General features: G+C 39.1%; 1 protein-coding gene across 4 annotated transcripts; it reads left to right on the forward strand.

Annotated features, from left to right (window-relative positions):
• The first annotated feature begins 1,585 nt into the window (after positions 1-1,585).
• On the forward strand, positions 1,586-10,437 carry tsku (tsukushi small leucine rich proteoglycan homolog (Xenopus laevis)). 4 transcript variants are annotated; one of them, XM_077494308.1, is made up of 4 exons: positions 1,586-1,861; positions 2,051-2,165; positions 6,794-7,108; positions 8,598-10,437. In XM_077494308.1, the coding sequence occupies exons 3-4, from the start codon at positions 6,800-6,802 to the stop codon at positions 9,339-9,341; spliced, it is 1,053 nt and encodes a 350-aa protein (XP_077350434.1). In that variant the 5' UTR covers positions 1,586-1,861; positions 2,051-2,165; positions 6,794-6,799; the 3' UTR covers positions 9,342-10,437. The 4 variants fall into 4 exon arrangements, with proteins under 4 accessions (XP_077350434.1, XP_077350433.1, XP_077350435.1 ...); XM_077494307.1 differs by lacking the exon at positions 2,051-2,165 and having other exon boundaries at positions 1,587-1,861; XM_077494309.1 differs by lacking the exons at positions 1,586-1,861; positions 2,051-2,165 and adding an exon at positions 2,190-5,468.
• Positions 10,438-10,811: the final 374 nt, after the last annotated feature.

Consider the following 10,811-nt stretch of genomic DNA (forward strand, 5'->3'; position numbering starts at 1 on the left):
AATGTAATGTTTTTGCAAATTCAAAATGAATATTTGCAACCAAAACAACAATAAAGTTGATCAGTTTGAACATAAAAACAGTTTCTTAGTGTATTCAATTGAATATAGGCTGAAAAAATACAGTATTCTGTTTTTATTTATGTTTTACAGTGTTCCAACTTCATTGTATGGAAGGACACTGATCATGTGTGATTTGGTTGAAATAATTGGGACACATAGGCAACACTTCATTTCTATAAATCTCAAATTCTGACCAGAGTTGGTGACCCCTGGTCTGAATGGATGGAACGGCGTTCTTACTCTTAACAAAGACCGGCCTGCAGGTCCAGGACTTTTGATTCAATAACAATCATGAAATTCTCAAAGTCAGCTGGGATAGGTTCCAGCTCATCAATTGAACTTAAACTGTATAGAAAATGGATGGGAAAATGAGTCACTTCGATTTTTGTCTACTTTACGGTAAATGAAAATGATTAAAAGTAGCTGCAATGCAGTCGGCCCAGCGAACTGATAATTTAACTGTGGCGCCCTCCTGTGGCCAAACCTGAAAATTACCTGCGCAATCGACAGGGAGGGGAACCAACTCCGGAAATATCCCGTCTATAAATTACAAAATAATAGCACTTAAAGTTAGGAGATTCAGTTACCGTATTTCAACCTTTTTAGGGACAGGAACATGTACCAGAAGGTAGAACTTAAAAGACTGATGTTTTACGCTGTTTTCATTATTATTATTATTATTATTATTATTATTATTATTATTATTATTATTATTATTATTATTATTATTATTTTCCATCCGTCCATCCATCCATCCATCCATCCATCCATCCATCCATCCATCCATTTTCTTGACCGCTTATTCCTCACAAGGGTCGCGGGTACTATTATTATTATTACCATTATTATTATTATTATTATTATTATTATTATTATTATTATTATTATTATTATTATTATTATTATTATATAAATGCTGTCTATACATAATATTTTTAGGCCGAATGTTTTGTGTTTTAAAGTAGGCTGAATTAATTATTAATTAATTAATTAAAGTAATTTGCATAATGTTTTATTGAACACCGTTATTTTTTATTGTGCTCCTGGCTCCCTTCAATGAGACGGGTTAACATAACATATACATCAATACATGTATATCTAATTTATGCATGTATATGACTGCGCTGGCACAAATAAACAAGCACATAAATGTTATTTGTACACAGTTATTATTTTCAGGTGAATACGGTGAGTTTTTCCATGGAACAAGTCTCTCAGAGCACATGAATATGCCACCGCAGACTGGTTGAGAATTACATTCAGAAGAGTGTTTCCAAATGTTTATTGATGCCAAGGCACTGCACTCCACCAGGTTTATTGTACCGGTCCTACAATGGAGAAGTCTTCCTGTCACTATGCGTCATTATGGAACAAATTAAGTGATAGTGGATTTTTTTTTTCCTCACACTGTCTGGTAATGTTAACCGTTTTTTTTTTTTTTTTTTTTTTTTTTAACTTTGAAATCTCAAAGCGGAAGTGTATGAAGTGTTCATATCCCCAAACTTGGAACTTTACTGTAGGTGGGAGAAAAGCCAGCCAGCGAGCCAACGCTCCGAACAGGCAGGACTGAAAAGTGGGATGGGATTGCGAGAAAACGAGTATCTCACATCGCCGGCTGGCTGTTGGAGCAGAGCGGAGCCGACGGAGTGGAGGGCGGGACCTACGAAGCTCTTGTAGCCGCGTAGAGGCACACTCGGTCCGGACACTGAGGAGCCCTGCACAGCGGGGGTCTGGAAAATGGGAGCGGTGAAGTGAAGTGGAAAAACGGTCAAAAAAGAGCGCGGACACTCTTGGATGAAAGGCGAGTAAAAAAAAAAAAAAAAAAAAAAAAGGCTAGTGTGAACTTTTTAAAAATGAAGTTTCTGCCACGACTTTTTTTCTTTCGTGCAAGACGCTAAACTTTCTCTTGTCGAAGTTCGGTCAGGGGAAGAAAAAAAACGCTTGGAGCTCAGTGGTCAGCTCAGGTTTCATTTGGCCTCTGTGTTTTAAGAAGCGGTATGCCACCACTCGACTGACCGCACAATGACACCCGAAGATCGGACATCTTTATCGGGCATCATGCGAGGCGGTGACATCCGCGGTGGAATTCAATCACTTCATCAAAGGTGATCTCCATCGAACTGCATGTTTGATGAGCTGTCTGCCACGTACAAGAACGAGAAATATGTTCTGGAACAATTTTTGTATGTGCCTGCATTCCCCCAAAGTGCCTGTTCCTAAAGAATTAGTGATAGTTTCTTGAAACAGAGGTAATGCAGCTCTTCAGCAGCAAACAAGCATCATATAACAAATCCAATCAAACTAAAGTAAAGTGCAACCAATGAGGGTTTGACCAGAAAGTTGAACTAAGTGGATGTGTTTTGATTGATTGATTCGACATTTTAAATATTCAGTATAAAAACACCAACAATGGAAAATCTTCAATCAATATCCCACATTGAAACACAATACACTGGCATACAGAAAAGGACTTGTGCAAATTGTTGTGTTACTTGCATGCAATATTCATGAATTAATTTCTGGATGAATCCAAACAAAGCATACTCGAATGATGGCTCATTGTGATTTTCTTGGACTGTTGTATAAGTGACTGTTTTGAAATATAAACACTGCCATAGATTTATAGGACCATATTGTAACGCGCATGCAGTGGCTGATTGGCCATGGACAGCACAGAGAGACAGCAAAAACGGGAGAGCAATTGGAAGTGTACAGGTTCACTTTTGTTACAATGAAACAAACAAACAAAAAAACCAGTGGGCTCAGTGCCACCGCGCATTACAATAGTGGCATGCCTCCCCGGTCTCAAAAATACTCACAGCCAAACCGAAAAACCGCAGGACATGCACACCAAAACAAAGAGGCGCCACCCAGTGGCACGGTGCCACACTGAGGATTGTTACAACATATTTATCTGTTTGCTAATTGTTATGAGGAATCATTAACATGGTCGGTGTTGGCATATAAATTAATGTTATTAATTATTCTAATATTTTCAATTTTATTTGCACATATTTGTTAGTTAACAAGTGTAATCTAGCGCAATACCGCCTGCCTGCTAAACCAGGATGGTGTTAAATAATATAACATTTTTTTTCATCACATTTTTATCGTCTGATTTACTTTGGTTAGAAGTGTGGGTAAGTAAGTACTGTAACCTGCGACAGGTAAGTCTTTTTGTTCCCCCCAACTATTATTGACAGTGACTTGAATTGACTGTCATATTTGAAGAACCACCTAACCTGCCTCAGTTACTGGAACTGGTAATGATAGATGACAAATAACTTCAATATATTATTGTTCCAAGGACTCGTGAGACAGAAAACTCAACGACAATTACGTGCACGCTGCACGGCTGGCTTCTATCCTAGTGTTGATGTCGCTGTCTGATCTGCACCCTGACACACCTCTCCAAATGACAAGTTAAATGCAACCTTTTCAATTAACAAATTCATTAAATTAGCAATTCATCGTTAAAGCCATTATACCACAGAGTGATGAACATTTGAAACGCTAGTGAATGTTGCAACATTCTTTTGAACATGCTCAAAACTTTAACTGTTTAGAGAACTATTAAGAATGTTTAGAGAACATTTCGGAAACACAGTGACCCTGAATGGACCCTAATGTGAAATCAACATTCGCGAATATTTGCGACGCTAACGAATGTTTATTTCACATCATGAGAATTTTTTTTTTCAAAATTTCTTTGAAAGACCATTAAGACTGTTTAAGAAACCATTAAGACGGTTTTGAGAATGTTTAAGAAACGCAAACATTCATTAGCGTCGCAAATGTTCATCCCTCAGTGGGATACGAGTTTTCATCCCAGATTAGAGTACCCAAGAAGAAACTGTTTCCAAAAGGTTGCTGATCCTTGAGCAAGGCTAACTTTTAGCTTAGTCGATCTATTGTGGTTTCAAATTGTTTTCCCAACACTTAACTCGAAATGTGTCCAGATTGCTTCCTGATTGTCTATCGTTCTTTCTGATGTTACTATCACAATCGGTGGCTTGGCTGAAATCATTGTTGACCACACACAAGGATTTTCTCGCAAATATGAACATGATATAACGTAAAATTTTTCAAAAGTTTAATGTAGCAGAGGTCAAAAGATTAACTCATCTTTTTCATTGTTTTTTTTTCGTCCAATATCTTCTTTGTTGGTGTCATTGTGGGATTATTACTATTGTTGGTACGTCTGCTGTGCCCATTGTTCTTAGCGTCCCTCCCCCATCTGATGTACCTCCTATCCTGTTTTCATTCTGTGGTTACTCTCTGTCCCTCAACTCTGTCTCGCCGTCTCAAACCAACCAGTCGAGCCTTGTTTCTGTCAATGAGTGCTTGTTCATGAAGGGTTCAGTCGTTGTTTGCGACACAAATGTGTAAACTAATTTAAGATGATTTCTGTTGTGACTTGGTGCTATATAAATATTGTGTACTTGACTTGTTGGTTAAAGTTCAGACAGTATTGACATCTCACTATTAATTTTTTTTTTTTTTTACACCTCTTTGAGAGTTAATAATGTTAATGTAAATCTGTTTACAGTAGTTGGTAAAGGGTTTATGTTGGTGACAGTTTAACCGTGGTACAGTACAGATTACTTGTATTTCTGCCTGACTGACAGTCAAACAACACCTGTATAAACAATTACGATTGTTTATCATATTTCAAATTTGATACAAGTCTCACTGCCAGACGTCTTCACTAAATCGTCCATCATTTTCCTTTTCGTCTCCTCGTCTGCGCAATAATCCCGCTCTTCAACTGCACGCGCTCCGCTTTTGCCTGATTGTTGAGAAATACTTAAGCTCCATCAGTTTCATTTAAAGCCTCAAGGATCCATTTAGAGTCACACATTAATGTGGCTCAACAGTATTGAGCCTGGCATTCATCGTCTAATTGAGCAGTTTTCAGCCTGAAGATCAGAGTGATGTGATGTGATGTGAGTGCAAGAGTAGAACAAAGGTTCAGGCAGTTTGGTTGTAAATGAATATAGATGTGCTGACTGATCTTACGTAATTTCTAGGTATCTTTGTGCCACACATTTGGAAACAATAAAAACCTGGATGATGCGTGATTTTATTCATTTTATTTTCACTGCTTACTTGATTATCACATTCAAGGAGGTTAAAATGGATTAATTCTGTTTACAGTGGTGGTCTTTGCATACCTAAGGAAGTTGTCTTTTACACTTATCTTGGATAAAAAGGCTTGGAAAGTGAGAGGCTGCGGGGGTGTTCGCACTACTTTCTGTCGTTAGTGTGTGAGTTGAAGGCCGTTTGGTGTACAGAGGAGATTTATTGGCGCAGGGACACCTGGTAGGGAACGTTCAGCCCTTCGCCGGAGCAGATGGAGCAAAGGTTGAAGCAAAGGTGAATGCTGCTTCCAGTTCCAACAAACTGAGGTGATGAGCTGCCTGGGTCATGTTTTGCACTTTTTGTTTCACTAGCACTTTCCTGTGTTTAGCCAGCATTTGGCCTCTTTGTTTTTTTAAAAGGAGGCGGGCCTGTTCAAGCTCTTCCTCTGAGATCTCTTGGTTCAATTGGGGTTATCTGAAGGCATTTGGTGATGGTTCAACATCGTGGAGTGTCCCTTATATGATGTCGCTTTTGTCATATAACTTGTGCTCGGTTGTAAAACTCTCACAACAGACGTGTAAGTGAAAATCCAAGAGCTGACTGTTCCTATTACACGTTTGCAGTGTGAAGCCGTAATTATGACAAGAAAGAACCTGTTGCACACGCACAACCAGTAGTGTTTGGAGTTCAGGGGTCAAAATAAAGACTGCACAGAGTTAGGAGTAGTGGACTTTGCACAACAGTGAATGTTGACCCACTGGTGGTGCGCTATATAACTTCAGCCTCTTACATAAGGCCGCTTAATAACCTTAATACCTGCATTAATTATTTATTGCATTGCCTGTCAATTGAGCAAACAGGATATTTCTTTCAGTTTTGCAATATATGCTGCATTTAAAGCCATCAAAATGTTACTTTGCCCGACGCGGCTGTCATTTCGCAAATGAGAGAAGTGGCTTTTATCTTTGGCCTGCTGTGTCATGGCAGGACAGCTCAACCGTGACATTTCATTTCCCCTTGTAACCTCTTTTCATAGTCATGGTAGTTAAGGTATGGGTGGGGGCTGTGTCTGTCTATCCATATCTCCCTTCAAAACTATGCACACAGGGTGACCGTGAACATCACGAAGTAAGGACATCTTTTGTAGGAATCTGTTTAAGAGAACAAGATGTGCTTGATAAGAATTGACCTGGAACAGGACGGCTTGGTGAAATTAAGCAAACACATTTGACCAACAGTGTGAATTGAAAGAGTTTTGTGCTGTTAGACTTTGTGATTTACAAACATTATTCATTTTTGGAGAATAACCTAAACTTGTCTGTTTCATCAAATATGAAGTAGTTTTTTTCTGTGAACTTAGGAAGATGAAGCAATCTGCTAATTCTTTGCTTGGACCTCCTTTAAGTTCAATGCATTTTCATTTTCGGTGCAATTTTTTTATTTTCCTGTTGAAGTTGATGTTCAAACTGTGGATAATGTTGCAGTGACTGCGGAGGATAACAAAGATGTCTTTTATTTTTAAGTATTAAATGTTAGTAAAGTAAAAAAAAAAATGAAGGCCTTTATAAGTTATTGAACGTTTAAATAAAACTTTGTAAGTTCCCCTGTCAGACGTTAGGGCGTTGTTGTAAATAATGTGCTGTGTTTGCAGAACATAATGGCGCTCTTCCTGTGTCTTGGCCTGCTGTTGCTGCTGGCGGGCGTCCGGTCCACCTCGGTCAAGAACTGCCACCCGGGCTGCCACTGCGAGGTGGAAAACTTCGGCCTGTTCGACAGCTTCAGCTTGACCACAGCAGACTGTCGAGGATTGGGCCCCGGCGCCGCCATGCCCGTGCCCATACCGCTGGACACTGCCTACTTGGACCTGTCCGCCAACAACATGGGGCCCCTCACTGACACCATGCTGGCCGGGCCGGGCTACACCACCCTCGTTAGTTTGGACCTTAGCAGCAACCACATTACAACAGTGAGTAATTCACAACAATTCTATTGCTTGTGTCACATATAGTTACAAAAACATATGTATGGTTGATTTACTTTTGTTTTAAAGAGACATCTCATAATGTGGCTCCACATGCCTGTATGCACTCCCTGCAACTTTTGGGCAATGTCTCAGACAGCATTGCACTATCCACTGAGTCACAAGCTAGAAATCTATTATTGTATGCATTGTGTTCAACATCTACAGGGTTTCTGCGGGTCATTAAAAATAGTGAATAGATCTTGATGAAATTAAGGCCCTAAATGAGATTAAAAAGCATTAAATACAATGTCCACAGGCATTTAACATTTTAAATATAATTGATTTAAAACCGTTGTTGTGCAAAGGAGTCACGAGAACACAATTGAGCAGTAACAAATGCCCTAAAAATGTATTTGTAGGGACTGGTGAGTAATTGTAATTCACAATGAACAAAATGGCCTCAAGTCCACAAGTTGCTTCATGTTCCAAATTGCTCTGAATTTGAAATGAAAAATGTACTATTTCTGTCACCAATGTCCAACATGAAACACTAATGCCATCTAGGGGCAAACAATTACCTCACAAATCTATGACTCAATGCTTCACACTCCTTTTAACTGTTTAGTATAGCTTTTTAAATTGAATAGCTTTATAAATTACTATAAAATTAGTGTATCGAACTAAATGATACAACCACATTTCTATTTTGGTAACCACATTTGTCCACTTTAATGTTAATTAACAAGAGTATGAAAAACTTGAATATATATCTTATTGTACATTTAGAGCAGATATAATGTGCGATTAATTTGTAATTAATCACAAATTAACTATGGAAATCAAATGATTAATTATGATTAAAAATCATTAGCGACTGACAGCCCTGATGTATAAAAAAAATACGTCGTCACTATCATGTGAAAAATATTTATGTCCATTAAAAAAAAAAAAGTTTTCCGGATGTTTGCATTCAGTTTTATCCAATAAACATAAAAATGTAAAAAATGATGGAAATGGACATGTTTTTCACTGCAGCGACAATATGCTTATACGGTATGTATGTATGTACAGTATGTATATGTGTGTGCATATATCGTACAACATGGGCATTAAACTAGTTTTAAGTTGCACTAAAAAGCATGAAATTAGATTTTCCGATGCCTACACAAATAATCTATGAAAGTCTTTACGGCTGTTTGTATGCATTTTAGCAATCTGATATAAAACATTACACACATACACCGAGGGCGAACGTTTCATTTCATGTCAGGGTTCGTGTAAGTTTGCAACATTCACTAAACATTTGCCAAACATTCGCCTAGTTTTAATGGTTTTTCTTGTCTCAAGGAAAATTTGAACATGTTTACATTTTCCACAAAAAAATTAAGGAATTTCTGTCAAATGTTCATCTCCAATATGGATCTCTTTTTTTTTTTTTTCAACATCTTTTGTTTTTACCGCTGAAGAGTCTGTTTCCTGTCTTGTTTTCCAGATCAGCCCCAATGCTTTGTCCAAGCTGCGTTACCTGGAGACTCTAGATCTGAGCCACAATGACTTGGAGGGCCTCTCGCCGGGCTGCTTTTTCGGCCTCCCCCTGGCTGAAGTGGACCTCAGCCACAATAGCTTCCGGGACTTCAACATGGACGCATTTGCGGCTAAAATCAACGGCAAACCCGTCAGCGTGGATTTGTCACACAACAAGCTTGTGTCTATTTCCACAACACCGCACATGAAACTTGTACACATTCAAAGCTTGAATCTAACTGCGAACCATCTGTCAAGCGTACCGACGTTGGCGGGACTTGAGATATTGAGATACCTCAATCTCGATAACAACCCCATTATTGCCATTAAAGAAGGAGAGTTTGCTCACCTGACAGATCTGGTTTACTTGTCCCTCAGTAGCCTTCATCAGCTTCAGGAAATCGAGGCGCACAGCTTTAAGGGCCTCCACAGCCTCCAGGTGTTGGATCTCTCCAACAATCCCAAGCTCAAGACGCTAAGCCCGTCGGTTTTCACCGGACTCCACTCGCTGCAGGAGCTGAATTTATCCGGTTCTGGAGCGACGTCCTTGCCAAACAACATGCTCTCGCACCTCCCCGCTATAAAGAGCATTACGCTAGGACAGAACATCCGCTGCTTGAGGACCCAGAAACAAGGACAGTTTCACAGGCAGTTGGGCCAGACCAAACACTATGAGGTACTCAACTGTAGCCGATATGGCGTTGTGCTTTGATTCTGCCAATATGGGCCATATTTGCTCTTTACACCAATGCTGTGCCTTCAATCACATACTGTACCTCTTCCCCTTGCTTTAAGAGGTTTTATGTTGCCTTTAAAGACACAAATGGATGTTGAATGGATGAATATAGAATGGCCAATGTGTATCCAAAACATAATGTCATATTCACATTCCTCATTCACCATATTTTTGCACTTATTTTCATCACATATAAAATAGACCAAATGTTCTTCATACAACTGCTGATGACGTCTTTAGGACACAGCTTTTACCGACTGACCATATTACCACTACATTAAGCCGTCATTTCAGCTAATTTTGAGGATTTTTTACTAGGGACCTTGCTGCCTTTTTGAGTTAGATGCTTATCAGGAAGCTTAGGACTACTTAGGCTAGCATAAGGGCTGTACAAATACTAGTAGTTTTCGCAGTGAGGCAGAGTGCTTCCTTAGTTTACCACTATGCTATGCTATGCTATGCTAAGCTAGCTGACAAGTTCACAAAGGTCTAATTAATTCTGCAAATTAAAGCAGGAGTTAATGAAGTTGCTCGACAAGATGATACTTGTATAACCACGGTTTGCTTGGGTGATGACCCGCAAACTAACTTGAGTTTGAAGATTTTGCCAAATGCAACAATAACCTTTAATAACTTGAATGTACTCCCAAACGCCCAGCTCGTGAGCACACCCATATGTGCTTTTCATTGTGTAAGTTAGTCACATACCCTTTTGACGTGGTGACTACTTAGTTCATGACACGTGTGAGGGAATCAAAGAGGGACCACATTGACCAGCAGTTTCATTTTACTGTCTTCATTTGAGCAACGCATTACAGATGAATTATGACAAAGGAACCTTTTCCTGTGGACCGAAGAAATGGCCAAGCTCAAGACTGCATGTTTGAATGTCTGCAAACCACAACAAACTTGAGGTTCTGGCTTTGAAATGGTCATTCCTTGTTGTGTAATACAATCAGATAATGTGCAGTAAGAAACTGTGGAAAGATTTATATTTGTATGGACATTACAATGCTGTATGTATTTTTTGCAAATATATACAAATGTCTAATAAATTGAGATTTTCCTCCTATGTTGAGTGCTCATATTCTGTCTGACAGAGTGATGTTAGGTGTGTCAGTCTGTTTCGTAAAGACAAAAATACCCATGAGGAAAGACTTTGTCATCGTCCACTCTATATTTGTCACTTTAATGAAAATGTGTGTGTCTTGATACAATGACTACATCGCAACAGTCAGACAGGGTGTGTCTTTCCAAAATAACAGCCACATTTGGGTCTGAGGAGATTCTACAGTGCCAAGTTGACAACCTCACCAAACATTCAAATATGTGCTGCTTTTTACAAGCTATACTTGTTAGCTAATAATAACCAACCCATCCAGCAAAATTCAATGCAGCTCTGCTTACATTTTGGCTTTGACATCATCACAGGGGTGTCACACCCGT

The sequence above is a fragment of the Festucalex cinctus genome, chromosome 13 (assembly GCF_051991245.1).
Source record: "Festucalex cinctus isolate MCC-2025b chromosome 13, RoL_Fcin_1.0, whole genome shotgun sequence".
In the NCBI taxonomy this organism is placed as follows: Eukaryota; Metazoa; Chordata; class Actinopteri; order Syngnathiformes; family Syngnathidae; genus Festucalex; species Festucalex cinctus.

Bases quoted from the DNA above. Each gene is read 5' to 3' on its own strand.
- tsku (XM_077494308.1), top strand. From the start codon at position 6,800: ATGGCGCTCTTCCTGTGTCTTGGCCTGCTGTTGCTGCTGGCGGGCGTC. The intron at 7,109-8,597 runs GTGAGTAATTCA...CTTGTTTTCCAG, and splicing joins GCAGCAACCACATTACAACA to ATCAGCCCCAATGCTTTGTC.